The 19,384-nt window shown below is 34.9% G+C and overlaps 1 protein-coding gene across 1 annotated transcript; it reads left to right on the top strand.

Moving 5' to 3' along the window:
* The first annotated feature begins 15,899 nt into the window (after positions 1-15,899).
* Positions 15,900-17,731, top strand: LOC138137298 (uncharacterized). The gene is made up of 6 exons (XM_069056612.1): positions 15,900-16,164; positions 16,213-16,733; positions 16,786-16,885; positions 16,936-17,046; positions 17,098-17,250; positions 17,300-17,731. The coding sequence occupies exons 1-6, from the start codon at positions 16,081-16,083 to the stop codon at positions 17,369-17,371; spliced, it is 1,041 nt and encodes a 346-aa protein (XP_068912713.1). The 5' UTR covers positions 15,900-16,080; the 3' UTR covers positions 17,372-17,731.
* Positions 17,732-19,384: the final 1,653 nt, after the last annotated feature.

Below are 19,384 nucleotides of genomic sequence, written 5' to 3'. Positions count from 1 at the left end.
GTAAAATTGTAACTTCTGATAAATAATGGCAATAAACTGTAAAGTAAATATATAGTAAGAAAAACTGTATTATTGTACAAAGCCAGTAATTTAGTGTCCCTTGCAGAGTTGTAATTCAACAACGAATTATGTACATTCGGTCTGGTCCTGACAAGTCTAAATTATACATTTAAATTTATAGTAGAAAACAGAAAAAGGTTACATTAAAAGTTCGGGAGATATCGAAAACTTGTCGCGACTGGCGGAGGTAAAAAGTAGAAGCTTACGGAGCTGATTGGCCCTGTGGTCTGAGGTGCGAAAGTGAGGAACGGAAAACGAGGATTTTTTACTCATTCTGGGTTTGAATTCCAAAGTAGCTGGAGGTACACTTCTATTTAAAAAAAAGCGTACACGTATTAAGGGCTACTGTAAATGGGACAATTAATTTAATCGTGTCCAAGTAAACGTATTACTGACATTTTGTATGTCAAATGTGTGAAAATTGCTTTTATAAACTCTAACATATCTTTAAATTGTAGTTGTTAAATTGCTGAGAGTTGCCTTTTTCTATAAATTTATGAATAAAAGTTTGAGTTGTGTTTGTAGTATATGGTAATACATACTTGCCTAATAAATAAGGCAAAAAATTTACACACTTTAAAATCTCTGAAAAATACATCGATAAAATCCAGCTATCAGCAGATGTTTAGTGTCAGGTTTCTAAGTAACAACAATTAAAAGATAGGTTTACAATATGACAATTGAACCAAAATTGGGCTCACTACTTGTACGCTTTTTTTCTGAATAGAACTGTACATTCAATACCACCGGCAGTTATTTTGTGACCACGTGTTTTACAATTGCAACGGAACTCTCTAGAATTGTGAATTAAATTCTTTATCGCGAAAAATATGATCTTCTTGCATTCACTCATTGGGAAAACGCATTCTCGCCAAGGAAATCTATTTTAAAATCATTGTAAAATATTTTGTGTGCAACCGTACGCGAAATGAGCACTTCGCGTGCGTACAACAGGCCGCGAAATTGAATTTCGCAGCCGTTGCCTTGACGACGGCCGTAAAAGTAAAAGTCATTTTTATATTTATTTATTATTACAATTACAACATATCTATCTGCATATTTCCGGTGTAATCTTACAAAATCTGGATTGGTTACTGTTAAAGTTTGATTTTCTGTCAGGAACGGCCACTATTAGTACAGAATTTTCATCCGGTTTGAAATTTCCGCCAATTTCAAATGAGACAGCTGCATGAGGTTGAGGAGTCGATAAGAAAGATCCCCATTATCGATTTATCATCTATATGAAACATACACATGTGATTTAGGATAATTTTGGTTAATTTTTCACCGATCAAAAAGAGAAATATCTCGTAACATTTCCTGAATGTCATCAACAGACATTTTGCTTTATTTGTGTCTTTGCACGGCTCCTGATATTTCCACGATTAAAATAACCTAAAAAGGAACAGATGATACAACCTAGCATAACAGAACTTAACATTTACCTTCCACAATAAATAAATTCCACTAAATAGGTAAGCCAGTACAACATTATCCGACACGGTTTTCACATTCTTCTTGTTACATCAGTCTCAAAGTCACTGTAACATTTTTCATATTGCCGTTTCGATTTTTCAGGTTTCAAATGCGACACTGCACAATTTATAATATTTTTTTAACTCTGGATGAGTACACGGAACTGAAACATCGTAATTTTCTTCGGACATTTTTGCAATTTTCCTCAAAGTGAATTTTTCATTTATGTCGTTTCCATAGCGACATGTAGGCCGACTTTATTTTTTATTGACAGTGAAGAAAATTTTACTTGTTCATTTTATAATTACAAATTTTCGGGTTTCACACAAAATGTTGTATAGACCTTGGCTACGAAATCCTTTGACGACCTCGAGATTGTCTTGTCTCGGCCACAAAGCGGCCTTGACGACAGTTTTTCTCTCGGTTCGTCAAAGTACGATTTCGCATCCTTGATATACAAATATATGCCGTTCACGATTATTTTAAACACGCAGGAGGCCGCGATATTTTTTTGTTAGATTGGCGTCAGGTCCTGTCATATGACGTTTCGTTTTTAAATATTCGCATTGTTGTCAGTTCTGTCATTAATTTAGTTAATAAAAATTTACCCAGAACTGCCCTACAAATATGTATGTTTCATTTCAATTACAATTTTACGATTATTGTTCCTAATGCGTTCAATTATTTAAAAAATGTAACAACTTGGGAGCAGCGTTCGGTTGAATTATAACCTAAAATAGATTTATTAAGACAAATCACAATACTGCAAACTAAAATGTCAGATTTTTATAGATAGTCCTAATTTGAAATAATCGTGAATGGTTTATAACTATTTATTCATTATTATTCGTGCCTTGGGAGCCTTGGGGCTCTCGAAGTCCGGGAAGCTACCGCCAGTGTCCGTCGCACTCAATTAGCTGTGATTCGGCGTAAGAGCACAAAATTAGCCCTTTTATTTTTTCTTGCCCGAATTAGGCCAGGCTGGACTGCGAGGTTCCAGGGATATCGCATCGAGTTCAATTTAATTGGAGAGACAATGCAAATCTAAACCAAAGCACATAGTTCACATCTCAGTTTCTAATAATGCTGTTCACGTAGTAAAGATTCTGTGTATTTATTCGTCTTAGGTATGTAAATTCACGGGCAGCAACTTAATTCTCATTGAGTCAAATGTTCATCAACGTCTGTTATTAAATTTATTTATTTATTTATACCATTTGTTGGGACCAAACGCCACCACACAGGATTATTTGTTAAATAAAATTTAAGTGAAGTGTGTTGAATCGTGTTAATTCCATTTTGAAATCCTTCCGACGATACGGCCTCTCGTAGAACTTAATTAAATTAAACTATAAACAAAACGCAATGTAGGATCAATAAATATTTCTGTCCCCATTATTTTTGTTTCGAATTTTTACGCTAAAATACCATCCGAAGGAAAGCAGCAACCGGCAATACACCAAATAAGGAAGAAAAAATCACATAGAAGCCACCACGAGGGTTGCACCAGGATGGTGCAAAAGTCGAAACGTTTCAATACATATGATGTAAGATGACAACAACATAATGTAGTTTTTAATTGCATATTGCATGGCTGCCATTTTCATTTTTACTTTCTGGAGTCTTTTTTTTACTGAAAGCTGCAGAACAGTCTTTGGTAGCAAGTCGGGGTTTATTTTATGCCATGGTACTATGGTACTAAAGCGCCTACCCGTCCTTCGTCAACAGCAAAAATCTCTTTCATTCACGCGAATCGCGTGCAATTCAAGTTACGTATGATGTAACAATAGCAACTGCATTGTTATTTACTTATTGCGTTGCTTCCATTTTCACTTTCTGGAGTTTTTTTTTACTAAAAGCTGCGGCTTAAAAGGCCGACCGCAAACAAACTCTGGTTGTCCGGATCAGAGAGCGGGACAGGAGAAAGCAACACATAAAATTCCGTGGACAATCTACATTTATTGTCACCAGCTACAGGGGGCTTGCCTAACTCCTGCACCTCGCAAGGTGCTACACGGGGGTTGTACGGACCACTCCTCACTCGACAATCCGGTGGTTCAGTGGGGCCGAGAGGTGATCTGGGGGGGGGGCGTACAAAATCTTTGCTGGGTGTTGCGGCAGCCTACCGGAGCTCAGTTGGGGACGAGGCTCGCCTCCTCCCTGGCTGGTGCGCTACTCTGGTGGGGATCCTCGAGGTGGTGCTGGTGGATTTTTCGAAGAAAATCTTGATGGTGAAATTCTTAGAAGTGAATCTGGCCAAGAGAAGAAATTGTGGGAAAGAAGTAGTCCTGCTGGTCGCCCTGTGTGTTAAATTTTGATTGCGGGAGCCGCCATTTTGACGTTGCAAGTCGTACTCGAGACATTTTACTGGCAACTGAAAGCAATTCTATTTGCTGTTGGTAAATACCAACTTTTATGTATTTAGCAAATATTGATTTGCTCATTACGATAATGATTATGACCTAAACGTCGTACTTACTTTAACGTCGTAACATTAATGAGTTCAGTTAGTTTTAAATTTATAATAAGTAGACCAGACCACAGCAAATATAACTTAAGAGTAAACTAGAATTGACCTTAACCTGTGTAAAATCTTAACTATTAGCAGTAAAAAAAATTGAGCGAAAAACTGGTACATAACAATATTCCTTTAAGCTCAGGAAAAAAGTAAAAAAACATAGATAAAATTCAAATAGCCTAAAATTGCGCAGTAAAAGTTCGTCCTGGTGCAATATTTATTTACGAAATGAGTGCTACAAGATATTTTTCGCGCATAAGCGCATTATTTGAGGCACGAGCGACGAAGGACCGAGTGCTTTATTTGCGCGAATGTGCCGAATACTTCTTCTCGCATCGAAGTTCGTACAATGTTTTTTGAGACGAACATTATGTTGTTCTTTAGTAGCTGCTGCCACACGCTACTAAAGAAACTATCAAGTGCATAAACGCCAAATTATGTGAGTTATCTCTGTGACAATTAATGTATGACTAAATATTTTGCAGTGGAATATTGGATATTGCAGTGAGCGACGTCTTTAGTTAACTTAATGTTAATTGGAGTGGTCACTAAGTATTCCTAAATTATACACAACCACTCCGTAACTGAAACTTGTGCGCATTGTCTGCAAGAATATTTAAATTGTCTTTTGTAAATTTGTTACAGCTACTTACAGAAACAGCTTGTTGATAGTCGGCAACGTATCCAGCAAATGCTAATGAACACGGTTTCAAAGAATTCGCCATAAAAATGAGTAAAATCTGTTTATTTTTGGAATCCCAGTTGTACCACGAACATTGGGCTAAAGTATCAAAGATTCCTTCCATCTGGAAATAATAAAAAAATGACGGACTCCGATATAAATCTACAAATTGTACCTGATCAGCGATTTTCTGGCCGGCTAGACAATAAAGAAAAATGATTATAATTACGCCAATGGACAATATACATAAACGCAATTTCATTATGATACTCCCATTTTCAAAAACCTGAAATATCATTATAAATTTAGTTGCTTTTGGATTACCAATTGCCATAAGTCGGTGTACATTCATGACGAAGAATACCACTGCGATGGAAGCAAGTACACCTGTTGTCATAACTATGATGAATACTGATTTCACTATTCCCAGCATTTTCTTAAACACCCTGTAAGCATAATAGTGTGTAAAATCATTGTGACTGTTTATCGTCACCACACGTTACTACAGCGATGTGATGTTTGATGCAAGAAAGCAAAGTGTGATAAATCTTATTTTGCCAGAGAATGTTTTGTCCAACTTTGAGTTTGTCATAATCGGGATGATCATCAGAAACTTGCAAAATCCGTTGATTAATTAAGAAGATTTGGAAACTGAGTCCCTCTATTCCGTACAACAAGGCTCCAGTGAATCGTAGTGATACGTAACATATTACTGGTGAAGACCAAAAGAACAGCTGATTGAAGATTTTTGAGTAAACTCCAAAGTAGTAGTCAAAGACGACTTCACAAACATTCCACTCGCGGTGATCACCAAAAATTGGAAACATACTTGTACTGGAGACCAACAAAAAGGCGTAAATCGAGAAATACATATTGTTTATTTGAGCCGATTTTTTCTTAATGGAATGTTGCACTTCAGGATTGACGCTATCTGTCGACCAGAATGAACTAATCGATTCATCAACTGTCTTCAAAATCACATCTTCCATAACGATAGCAGACGCCATCACCATCAACACCTATTTAGACATGTTAGACAACTTGGACCTTTGAGCGTCCTTACTTACATTGGTAAACATCAGAAGAAACGGTCCGTACGTTGTGATCATATCTGTGCTGAAGTTGTTAACGATGAAGCAAATCTGAAGCAGGAAAGTGCACGAATAAAACATAAAGAAAAACCCCGAAACCCATTTGGCAATTTTATGATAACCAAAGTGAATAAATAATTTCCCCAAATAAAGAAATGGATCATCATAGGCTAAAATTTGAACAAGATATGACAAACTAGATCCATTTGTTAGAAAAAATTACCACTAGACCCAGTTACTTGAGGCATTTTACTGGCAACTGAAAGCAACTTTATTTGCAGTTGGCGTTTCAGATCTTTTATGTATTTAGCAGATATTGATTTGCTCATGACGATAATGATCATGACCTCAACTTTGTGATTTAATGAGTTCAGGAGGTGTTAAATTTTTAAATAGAAGACCAGACCAGAACAAATATGCCTTAGGAATAAGCTACAAATGACCTTAACCTGTGTAAAAGTTTTACTACTGGCAAGTAATGGCAGTGAAATATAAAGAACATAGTGATAAAAACTGATAAATAACAATATTTCTTTAAGCTCAGCAAAAATGTAAAAAAAGAGAAAGAAAATCCAAAAAGCCTGAAATTGTGCGGTAGAATTCCATCTGATTTGAAGAAGGAAGGCTAACAAATATAATATAAATAAAAACCCGTTAATGCATTTTGGAATTTTCTGATAACCAAAGTAAATAAATATTTTTCACAAGTAAAGAAATGAATCATCATAACCTAAAATTTGAGCACTACTCGTATAACGTATAGTCCATTTTTTAATCAAAGTACCACAACACTGCAATTTACACCCAAAATAGAGCTGACAACATTGTACCTACACTTTTGACATAGGGTGAAAAGTCTCATCATATAAAAACTGAGGTTATTAGAGATATTAGTAGAGCAGCATGTTAATAAAGTTAATAAAAACTAATAACAACTAATTTGAGAGTTTAATAAATGTCTTACTTTGCGAGGCATTTTTAATAACACGTTCAAATTTTGCGAGTTTGCGTACTTTCAAGGACATTAAAAATGACAGACGTTGGCTGGTATAGCCAATAGATATCATTAAATTCCCTAAATTTGGTAAAATGTTATATTTACTCGTACAAACCTAAATCAACAGGTCGTGCTTCTTTGATTAAAAAATAGGCTTATATGTAACAAAAGTTGTGGGAAAATTTTTCGTATTATTTTTTTCCAATTAAAAATAAAGTAATCAACTTACCATTGGATATGACAAATCTTTCAAGTTTCCCCTAGAGTTTAACAATACATTTGTGTTGACAAAGATTTACAAAATTTCTTACAAGCTAGAATTGCAAAAGGGAATTTACAACTTGGTTGGCTAAATGCTCAAACGTGCTATTGTCGCCATTTATAGAAACCAAAGTTTACCACCTCATTAGGGAATGTGAGGAAGGTTTGCTGTGTATGAATCTTCCCAAAACGGGCCGTCCTCGAGTTTTGAATCATCCAAGACTTTAGAACTTGGTTGAGTGCAAAAAATATAAAGAGTGTTTCAACGGGAAGATTAGGGCGAAGATTTCACGCATCCTATACGACCATCAAGAGGGAAATTACCAGAAATCATTATTTAATATTTAGAAAGCATCGTGTTAATGACAATATTATGTTCTGGCCGAATCTGGCATCGTGCCATGATGCGAGAACAACCCAAGATTGGTTAAAGCAGCAAAATATCCCATATACAGGGTGTCCCAAAATTCGCTAATTCCGAATTCAGAGCGTGGTAGGGAAGGACCCAGTGGAGTTTGAAAAATACTTGGAAAACAAAATTCGCTCTTCCTGAAGAAGATATAGGCACTTTAATTTTGTTCAATACACAGCAGCCTTCATATCCACAGTGACAAAATACTATTTTTTGTACTCATAGCCTTGAAAGCAACGCTTCCAACATCCAACGCTCGCTCCGAAACGAGTGCTTCCCGGTCGACTCGAATGTAAAAATTGCAAAAAACACTGGCCCTTTGAGGCATTCAAAAAAAAATCTGTCTTGATAATAATAAAATTTAGGTCATAAAATACAACTTCCCTGGGTTTTCCTCCATTAAAAAATTACGGTAAGATTTATAATCGTTGAAAATTGTTCCTACAAAATTCACAAATTATTGCAAAAATTGAAATATCAAGTGAAGCAATTGTTTCCAACAACCAAAGATCACTGCCTACTTGGTTTTATGTTCGTTTATGTTTAATATATTAAAACAAAAAAAAAATAATTTAATTTTCGTACAAAAAATATTGTACGAACCACTTGCGTGAAGACATCTTCCGTTCATTCGCGCTTTAATTAAAGGCACTCGCTCCTTCGTCGCTCGTGCTTTAAAAAATGCGCTCATGCGGGAACATCGTCTTCCCGCACTTGGTTCGTAAATATCTATTACCGGGACATTTTTTTAACTCTGAACATAGCCCATACTTATTCCGTATGTTCAGTTTTAAAAAACACAGGTCAATGCATGTATGTAATCACGTAACCAAGGCAACGAAAATAAGTACTTGACACTTTAACAAAATGGTCAAGTTGTTTGAAGAAAAAATACACATAATGCAGTTATTCTATGCCAATCAGAGCATTAGAAATGTGCGTTACATTTCCAATGCAACACATGATAGACCAATTCCATCAATCAGAACAATTTTTAACATTATTTCAAAATCTCTGGTGTTCGGTATAGTTAGTTGCATAGCAACTCACAATGCATTGATCTGTGTTTTTTAAAATTGAACATAGGGAATAAGTATGGACTATGTTCAGAGTTAAAAAAATGTCCCGGTATGTAGCTACGTTGCCGTTCCATTTTTAAGGAAAATTATAAAGTTTAAATTTGTTTACTCCAAAGTAAAGCTATTCTTCAAAAAAATGTTTTACGTTATTGTTTTCCACAATCATCTACACCATAAATAACAGTCAACACTGAACTTTTCAACCTGTATTTGAAGAAAACGCATTTCAAAGAGTGCACATTCAGACCAATGTATCTTTGTGGGGGGGAGTCCCGATTTTTTTTTATTTCCATATTTGGACCACTGAAGTGATCCTCTACAACGCTCTGAATTTGGAATTCGCGAATTTTGAGAAACCCTGTATACCTAGAGGGGATAATTCCCCGAATGTTCCTCAGGCGTGTCCTATAGACGAGTTTTCGGCTTTACTCAGTAGAAAAGTTTACAACGGTGGGTGGAAAGGCAAAATGAAGAACTGCGGAAGAACTTACCGTCCAAAAGCTGATGAGAGGCATTCGCACCAAATTGAGAACCACTGAAATCCATGGCAGATTAGCGGCTATGTGATAAATCATAATTATTGTTAAATCTTCGCTGAATCGTTTTTTGTAATATAAATTTAAATAAGACAATCATACAGTGTGGAATAAAATGATTTACATCTAGTTACCTTTGGAATTTTTGCACATGTAAATTTTCCTGTACCGCTCTACTTTTTTTTTTGAAGTGCCGAACTATTAGTTCTGTCAATAAATGTCATCAATCGAATTGACAATTGTTACAATTTACTAAATTGAATTAACAAACGTTGGTGGCCTCTTTCAACATTAGCTGTGACTTGCTTTTGTTAGGTCCTTTTTAATTTCAATCTCTACTTTGCATTCATGTCATCCCTTCGCAATAAATCTATTTTTTTTTGAGCGGCAGTTCGTATTTTTACAAGGGTAATGCAAAGGTAACTAGATGTAAATCATTTTATTCCACACTGTAGTTTGTTTTATAAGATTTAAAAAAAATTCCCAAAACTTTTGTTACATACATTGTAAGAAAGTAAATTATTTTTTTAATAAAATTTACCTCTAGACCAAGTTACTTGAGACATTTTACTGGCAGCTGAAAGCAACTCCATGTGCTGTTGGCGTTTCAGATCTTTTGTGTATTATGCAGATATTGATTTGTAATTCGGTTGATTATTTCATGAATTAAACAGTACCATTTGACAACAGTATTTATTTTATTTCTTTAGCAATAGGATTGAAAACATCTGGGAAACCTACTGACGAATTATCGAATTATCACTAGTAATATCCCGAGCGCATGTCAATATAATATAAAATTAATACCAATGATTTTTTAATTAGGACTACGCGAAAATTTGGCACTAGTGCAAATTATCGATAATTGCACTAGTGCAGTATTATCATATACAGGGTGGTCCCGGTATAACCTGCCAGAAGAAATCCAGTAATAGGTGACGATGAGTAGAACTCATACACAAAAAAAGTTTCTAATAAAAGTCTTTTCGTTTTCGAGATAAAAATAATTGAAAATTTGGCCAAAATTGGCTGTACGCTAATGAGTTAATCGGTTTTAAAAAGGTAATTCTGGTTACTTGGCTGCGATTTCTTTAGCAACGGTACCTGCAACACCTATGACATTTGTCAAGTTTAATTTTAAATTTGCGAATCCTTCAAAAAGTTATGAAATTCACGAAACAAGAATACGCCGATTTGCATTTACTCTATGGCGAAACACGTGGTAATTCAAGACCGGCATGGCTACCATACGGCGAGCGTTTTCCTGAAGGAGTCCTTCCGTCTCGTTGTACTTTTGTGGAGCTACATCTGCATTTATGTGAGGTTGGTTCTGACTGATTCCAATACGATGGCGTCCCCGATCCTCCATTTAACCCCTCTGGATTTTAATTTTTGGGGCCACACGAAAGATTTGGTATACGAAGTTGAAATAAATACAAAAGGCCAACTCCAGAAACGCGTAACAGACGCCGCGAACCAGATTCGTAAAAACCCAGAAATGCTGAATTCTGTTTATGGAAATTGGTACCAGCGTACTCAAATGTGCTTAAATGCCAACGGAAGGCACACAGAACATTTATTATAAAATAATGTTTCTAGTCTAGTTTACCTTTCATTAGTTAGTAGATATTCTCAGTTAGAGTTACGAATATGTAAAGTGTAAATAAATTTATTCAATACATTATTTTGGCTATTTAACCACAATTAAGACGATACTCTTATTACACAGTTCTTCCACAATTTTGCACACACTACCTATACATTTATTTACACATTGAGGAACACCACTTTATTATTTTATTACTCATTCATCTCAGTCTACAAAATCAGCTTTTGTACCTAAATAAGCTGGTGAATTAACGCACGCAGTGTACAGCGTTTTCAATAAATGTCATTAATTTGATTTAGTTTGTCAGATTTGAGATTTGTCATAAACGATTCAGGCACCTATGTTGCTTAGATACTGTCATCCTTACAAACACCAACAATTAATTCCTGAGTAGGTACGCATTTTTGTGGTCAGCAGCGTCGAATGGGTGTGGATAGGGGTTAATTTATCCCCATTATTTTGGACCTAACGAAGGGGGGTTTTTTGGACTTGTTAGATCCTTCTAATGACCCAGAATTTTTTTGGCAGGTTATATCGGGACCACCCTGTATAATCTAGAGTCGTTTTGATTTCCGGAAATTATTTCGACCTGTCGAGTTCTTTTTGCGCTAAAAGAACGAGACAGGGAGAAATAATAATTTCTGGAAATCAAAACGGCTCGAAATAGATTCAGCTAGAAAATCGCATAAATAAAATTATTAATAAGTGTGTATTGATGAATGAAAGGCCGCGTGATATAATTTCCGAAAATCTCTCTAGAGTGATTTCCGGAAATCAGTGTGTTGAGTAATGTCCATGGTGATTTCCACTAAATCATCGTCTTATTGGTTGCTAAAGTAAAAATTACAAAATTTGATTGGTTATAATGTTTATGATAGCGATTTTCGCTGTTATTCGATCGCTATTGGCTAAAATTCACATATTCGAGCTTTTTGATTGGCTTAAATTTTTCGAAGGAAATAGTCAATATAATCCAAAAAATAAAGCCTTAAGATTGGTCGAAAACGATCGTGAATGAAATAATCAGTAGTAATATAACGAGTGACATGGACATTGCCGATTAAATTTCGACTGAATTTGTTCATAACGATAACGATTATGAGTGACCTCCAATGTCGTAACGTTAATGAGATGAGAAAGCTTTAAATTTTTAAATAAAAGACCAGATCAGAGCAAATGTAACTTAAGAATAAACTACAAATGACCTTAACCTATGCAAAAGTTCAACTACATACTGATAAGCAATGGCAGTGAAATGTAAAGAAAAATAGTGAGAAAAACTAATAAATATAGTTATTAAGGTATCAAGGGTGTTATAAAGTTGATAACGCGCGAGGTCGGCACCCGTGATGCCTTTAAAACTTAATGTCCGACTAGTTTCGTGTGTTTTTGGATTGATAATGATTTGATTAATCAGTCAAAATTTGGTCGTAACTAAGCAACGAAGACCTTATAACGCCCTAGAGCCTGTTATTTGAAGATAATGCCCTAGGGGATTATTTCTCTAATAACGTATCAGAAAACTGTGTCATTATCGTTCAATAACAACACAGTAGTACATTAACAATCTTTATTTAAACTCACGAAAAATGTAAAGAGATATACTAGTTATAAATATTTATGTATTAAGGGCGTAAGAAGGCTTTTATGGCCTGAGGTGTGATTTTGAGCCCGAGTGATAACAAGGTCTAAAAACACGCCGAAGGCCATAAAAGCCAGTTTACCCCCGCATCCCCAGTGCGTATAATTATACGCTATTTTATGCACAATTAAGGCCTCGTTGCACTCGCGTTTTAAACTGGTCTAGTCGTGCCATAAAGAGCCCAATTTACACACGAACTCGTTAAATAATATACCGGGTGTCCTAGAACTGCGGCATGATATTTTAATAACGTATTCCGGAGTGAAAATTAAGACTAAATTTGAAAGAATAAATGTCAAAGGCCGTAGGGTATTTAAATGGTAAACTATTGAAATTAACCAATCGTGTGAAGCTTTTTTCAACCTGTTTTAAGGTATATTAAGTAATCCGACTAGTTGCTAGGGAACAACTTACATTTACATTTTTCAAAATTCTTATAAATTTAGCTGGTCCACTGTACTTCCCCGTATTCCTAGCGCGATTCACCAAACGCAAAAATACATTTGCAGGAAAACGTGCAGCGTAAGCTTCTACGGCTGCGTAAGCATTTTCACCACATGCTCCATAAACTATGAGCATATCATAGTACTCTGCAGCGATAAATATTTTCAAAACTGTTTTTGGATTTTATGAAAAAATATTACTGTCAAAATGACGTTAAGAAACGTCACAATGTAATTTATTAATCGATTACAGCGGACCAAATAATTCAAAGAGTTTTTCCGACGACCACTATGAAAAATGCGTAAATTCGCACAAATAATTATTATTGAAAGTTGGCTATTGCATGCAAATAGCGAACCCGTGTGCAATGAAACTGGTTAGCCAATCAGATACCTTCTAGCCTGTGCGCAATGAATCATTGCACACAGTTGTAGTAACCATGGCCACCAATGTATGTTTTGTCCGCAGCTCTGTCGAATAATATTTGAAGTTTGAAGGAATACCGAATATTAGCGTTTTTTTTTGTGGTCGTCGGAAAAATATCGTGTATACCACGTGTTGAAAATTCGATTTCACACTCGTTTGCTTAATCAATTCTGCAAACTCGTGTGAAATCTTTCATTTTCAACTCTTGATATACAATATACTATTATCGTATTATGAAAATCCATGGAAATGAAACAAAGTAATGAGCTTACCTAATAAAGCAATTAACAATGGTCTTATAATTGGTCAGCGAAAATCGCTTACAGTATAGATACTATAGGACCCTCGACATTTTTTCTTTCAAATTTAGTCTTGATTTTCACTCCAGAATACGCTATTAACATATCATGCGGCAGTTCTGGGACACCCGGTATGTACAACGGCCGGCAATAAAAACTAGCCATCACTTTTCTGTCACATCAAAATCCAAATGTGTAATTAATGCTTTAATGACACTGACATTTAAATGATGTCTAACTTTTTTTGCCGGCCACTGTACTATAAATAAGATGATGAGACAAAATATTCAGTATGTGGCTATGACATGTCCAAACGGTCTTAACTCCAGAACGAATTGATGTACAGTTAGAGACACGGAATTTCGAGCATCATTTTTCTGTCACTTCAAAAAATTGCAATGTATTAGGCATTCACGATCTTTTTGGGACAGGGTTGGCTATGATTTTTTCTTTTCATGTTGGACTAACTGATTCAGGAATGCAACTTTTTTTTCTGTCAGAGTCTGTTCGACATTTTGTTCCCATCACAATTTTAATATTCGTAAGAAAGTAAATGATTTATTAAGTGTGTAAAAATAATTTTAATTTCCGTCAAAGGGAAAGTCCAAAATTGCCAAAACAATTTTGTTACGACAAAAATTTTCCATGAAACGATGCTATAGTCTGTCTCAATTCTAAATTTCCACAAACACTGCATTCTACGTTAGAAATACAACCGGCAACACCGTTTTTATCATTTTCTGTGTCGGTCGTTGATCTTTGACGACGATGATGTCCAGATGGAGAGTGCAGGACTGCTGCTGCTGAATCTGGAGCTTTGACTGATTCTAACGTGGTGACTAACTTGATGCTTCTCTGCACGTGGTTCTCTTGCGTATCGAGACACTCTGGTTCGATATTGCCGTGTAAAAATCGGGAACTTCTCACAAATCCGGCTCGAAGGACAATATATTAATAAAAAAATTGCACTCTTTTTATGTTTGAATGTTGGATTGGAGGGTTGTTTTCCATGCAATTAACATGTCAATAGAGAAAAATTATATTTTAATTATACTGGACACGTCTGTGTCGCTTAACAATTGTACAGAGAATGAATTGTTTTAGTTTACCCAAGGATCCAGTATTACATTAAAGATGTCTCCCCGGAAGGGCGACAAACCCGCCCTTCTTAAAAGACTTACAAGTAGAAAAAAAAATGTATAACAAAAACGCGATTTACAGAAGTACGTCAAAATTTACATTAAAAATTAAATTAAACTTTCGAAGTAATAAAATTTGTCATTTTCTCAAAGAAATTGTTATGTAAGAAGGTCTATCAGAAAGAGAAGAAAAAAGTGGGGGTTTTAATTTGAAAAAATTGGTGATGACGTCAATGCGCAAAAACTAATGACGTCACTTAAACAAATTGCGCGTCACAGGATGGCATTTTTCGAAATAAAATCCGAGCGATTTTCTTACAAACGTAACGTAGCGCTCTTATGAATTTTATTCCAAACTTTATGTTCTGTATATTAAATATTGGGGAGGTATGATGCTTCTGGGGAGGTATGATGCTTCTCGGGTAAATGACCCTCACTACGAGAACTGTGAACCAATTGTCTATGAATTATATTTCAAGTATATTGTTTAACATTATGTATATTGAATATTTTGTTTCATCATCGGATTTAAAGTAATTTTCGAATAAAAATGCTATTCAGGAATACGTTTGCGATGGAAATTATTTTGAAACAGGATAAAATTCGCCTGCACAATTTCAGGCTTTATTAATTTTCTTTATATTCTTTTACATTTTTCCTGAATTTGAATAAGTATTGTTGTTTACCAGTTTTTCTCACTATTTTCTTTATATTTCATTGCCATTACTTTTCAGTAGGTCATCTGTAATTTATTCTTAAATTATAAACTAGGCAAAAATGAATAGGAAATTTTTCCTTTTTTGAATTTTTTATAAATACAGTTTAAAATTTGTAATGAAATGTCCTAGAAATATATCAATATACACATTAAATGTAATTTTTCAAGTAGCTGTAGCATTTTAAATTTATCTTGTGTTTAAGAATATGTGGGAGAATTGGGGCAATTATTGTGCTTTCCAAGAAAAATTGTGGAATTCCCTATTCATTTTTGCCTAGTTATTCATTTTTGCCAGTAGTTAAACTTTTACATAGGTTAAGGTCATCTGTAATTTATTCTTAAATTATATTTACTCTGGTCTTGTCTTCTGTTTAAAAATTTAAAACTTACTGAACTCATTAGCGTTATGACATTGGAACACGAAGTTTAGATCATAATGATTATCGTTATGAGCAAATCAATATCTTCATAAACCAATACAGTTGCTTTCAGTTGCCATTAAAATGTCTCAAGTAACTGGGTCTAGTGGTAAATTTTCATAAAATAAAAGTCTACTTTCTTATATCGTGCTCAAATTTTAGGCTATGAGAATCCACTTCTCTATTTGGGAGTAATATTCATTCATTTTGGTTGTCATAAAATTACAAAATGCGTCAGCGGGTTTTTCTTCTTGTTTTATTTGTTGACTTTCATGCTTCAGATTTGTTTCATCGTTAACAACTTCAGCACAGATATGATCACAACGTACGGACCTTCTCTTCTAATGTTCGCATTTGTAAGTAAAGTCACTCAAAAGTCCAGCTTGTCTAACATATGCAAATAGGTGTTAATGACGATGGTGTCTGTCGCTCTTGTGGAAGATGTGATTTTGAAGACATACAACGAATCGAACGGTTCATTCTGTCCGACAGACAGCGCCGGTCCTGAAGCGCAACATTCCATTAAGAAAAAATCTGCTCAAATAAACTATATGTATTTCTCGATTTACGCGGTTGTGTTGCTTTCCAGTGCAATTATGTTTCCAATTTTTGGCGATCACCGCGAGTGGAGTGTTTGTGAAGTCGCCTTTGACCACTACTTGGGTGTTTGGTCAAAAATCTACAATCAGCTGTTCTTTTGTTCCGCACCAGTATGGTTTTACGTTTCTCTACAACTCGCTGGAGCGATGTTGTACGCGATAGAAGAACTCAGTTTGCAAATCTTCCTACTTAATCAACGGATTTTGCAAATTTCTGATGATCATCCCGATTATGACAAACTCAAGGTTGGAGAAAAAATTCTCTGGCAAAATAAGATTTTCTACACTTTGCTTTCTTGCATCAAACACCACGTCATCATATTAACGTGTGGTGATAATAAACATTCATAAATATTTTACACACTAGTACTGTTACAGGGTGTTTAAGAAACTGCTGGGAATTGTGAAATTAACATTCATGATAGTTACAGTAATAGGTGTACTTGCTTGCATCGCATTGGTATTCTTCATCATGCTTGTACGTCAACTTATGGTAATCCAGAAACAAATAAATTAATAACGTTTTAGGTTTTTGAAAATGCGAGTCTTATTATGAAATTGCGCTTAGGTGTATTGTCCACTGTCGCAACCATTATCACTGTTCTGTATTGTCGATCCGGCCAGAAAATCTCTGATCAGGTACAATTAGTAAATTAATATAGTAGTCCGTCATTTTCTTATTATTTCCAGATGGAAGGAATCTTTGATACTTTAGCCCAGTGTTCGTGGTACAACTGGGATGCCAGAAATAAACAGGTTTTACTCATTTTTATGGCGAATTCTTTGAAACGTTGTTCATTATCATTTGCTGGATTTGTTTCCGATTATCAACTAGCTGTTTCTGTAAGTAGCGCCTACAAATGTGCGACAGACAATTGAAATATTTTTGCAGGTAATACGCATTAGTTTCAGTTACGGTGTGGTCGTGTATGATTTAGGAATACTTAGTGATCACTCTAATTAACGTTAAGTTAATTAAAGACGTTACTCACTGCAATATTCCGTTGGATAAAGACACTGCAAGATATTTAGGCATTACTAAATTTCACAGAGATCGCTCACATAATCTAACGTTTATCCACTTGATAGTTTCTTTAGTAACATGTAGCAGCCGATGCTGAAGAAGGCGCGACACCAGAAGCTTCCGTTGTCGTTCACATTGAAGCATTATTTGTCAAGACATCAATAGAGCTTGAGGAAGAAAATGTCCAAATTTCCTTCTCTTCTCGACACCACACAGTTCGGATGTACTTCTATTAATCGCGTTTTTGTTATACCATGTGAAAACCACTATTATAAATAATACTTTCACCATTTGTTGTAAATAAACATTTCGAAAACCGAGAAGGTTTTTTAATTTTTAATGCTGTGAAATATACATTTCTGATAAAGACACCAAAGAATTAGATAAGTTATGTTCATTATTTAACTATCTCACCTCCACCCGGCGGCACGGCAATTTTGCCGGAGTACTATTTACTTGATTCTGAACTTGTGCTTTCGTTGCATAATTTTTTTTTAAAGAAACAGTCACATATTATATTGTTTATGGTGGTATTTATTTGGTAAACGAAAACATCCACAAACGAGTCGAAAATGCCAATTGTTATCTAATAATAATCTAATTTAATGATTCGAGTAAAAAAAAAACTGATGGATGTTTGAATTAGATTATGAAATGTTATCACCTGTGCTTATTAAAACTTACAACGAAGGATTTACTTCTGATTAATTCCCACGTACATCAAACGTGCGTGTTCAGCCAATTAGAACGCTTGCTTTCATCCAATCAAAAATGTTTATCGCGATAAAAACGTCCTACTACTCTGTCACCTGTTAAAAGTGATCATGCTACTCCTGTCAGATTCACAAATTATTTTTAATAATTGTGTTTTTAATAAGTAGGAACAATAAAAATTCAATTTTCAATGTGGTTTGCTTGGTCAAATTTGAACGATCAAAGTCAAAAAGTCAAAGATTTTTAACAACTTTCAATGAATACCTTTTTTTCATCACACTGTATTTGCTCAGGTCTTAAAAATTTAAAACTTATTGAACTCATTAACGTAACGACAGTGAAACACGAAGTTTAGGTCATGGTCATTATCTTTCTGAGCAAATCAATTTACTCGTAATAATAATTTCTATCGCAAGCGTGTTCCTGAATAGCATCTTTTTGTCCGAAAATTACTTTAATAATAATTAACAATAAATTAATACGATAATTCAGCATGGTCCTAAAATTATCGAAAAATTATCGGTTGTAATTCCACGAGGGCTCTGAAATGATCGACTTTTAACACGAAAGCTCTCCTAGGTAACAACAAGTGTCACTTTGAAATATTAATTTCTCGACACCGAAGGTGGAGGGAAATTATGTCAATGTCACACGAGTGGTTACCTTTTGATAGCTTGAGTGTTAAAACGGATAATTTCAAGAGCTAGAGTGTAATTCGGTTGATTATTTCATGAATTAAATAATACCATTTGACAACAGTATTTATTTTATCACTTTAGCAATAGGATTGAAAACATCTGAGAAACCTACTTGACGAATGATCGAATTATCATTAGTAATACAACGAGAGGGTACGAAATTGCCGGAAATTTTCGATCTCATTATACAAGTATTTGTTTCGACGACAATTTCCACGAGTGAGCGTAGCGAACGTCTAAGAAACAAATACGAGTAAAATGAAGAGAAAAATTTCCCGCAATTTCGTACCATCGAGTTGTATTCGGCATGACAATTCCACAAAGGAAAATTTCATTTTCAAATTTTACACAAATTTTTTAATTTATACGTATTCTTATGACTCTCAAAGCGTTAGTTAACGTAGTTGAAAACAACAAAAATTTTACCCTGGATCAAAAATGAGTTATCAAAATTCGAGGAAGGAGGAGAAACTTACAGCGATAATTTTAGGAATGTGGAGATGATTACAGCGATAATTTTTCGATAATTTTAGGACCATGC

This window comes from Tenebrio molitor, chromosome 8 (genome assembly GCF_963966145.1).
Source record: "Tenebrio molitor chromosome 8, icTenMoli1.1, whole genome shotgun sequence".
Lineage (NCBI taxonomy): Eukaryota > Metazoa > Arthropoda > Insecta > Coleoptera > Tenebrionidae > Tenebrio > Tenebrio molitor.
Note: the sequence above shows the minus strand (reverse complement) of the source record. Positions and strands in the feature narration are given on the sequence as shown.

What these genes read in the sequence shown, in the direction of transcription:
- LOC138137298 (XM_069056612.1), top strand. Translation starts at nt 16,081, where the DNA reads ATGCTTCAGATTTGTTTCATCGTTAACAACTTCAGCACAGATATGATC. An exon ending in CTCTTCTAATGTTCGCATTT is followed by an intron (nt 16,165 to 16,212) that starts GTAAGTAAAGTC and finishes ATATGCAAATAG; the next exon opens with GTGTTAATGACGATGGTGTC. An exon ending in TGGTATTCTTCATCATGCTT is followed by an intron (nt 16,886 to 16,935) that starts GTACGTCAACTT and finishes ATAACGTTTTAG; the next exon opens with GTTTTTGAAAATGCGAGTCT.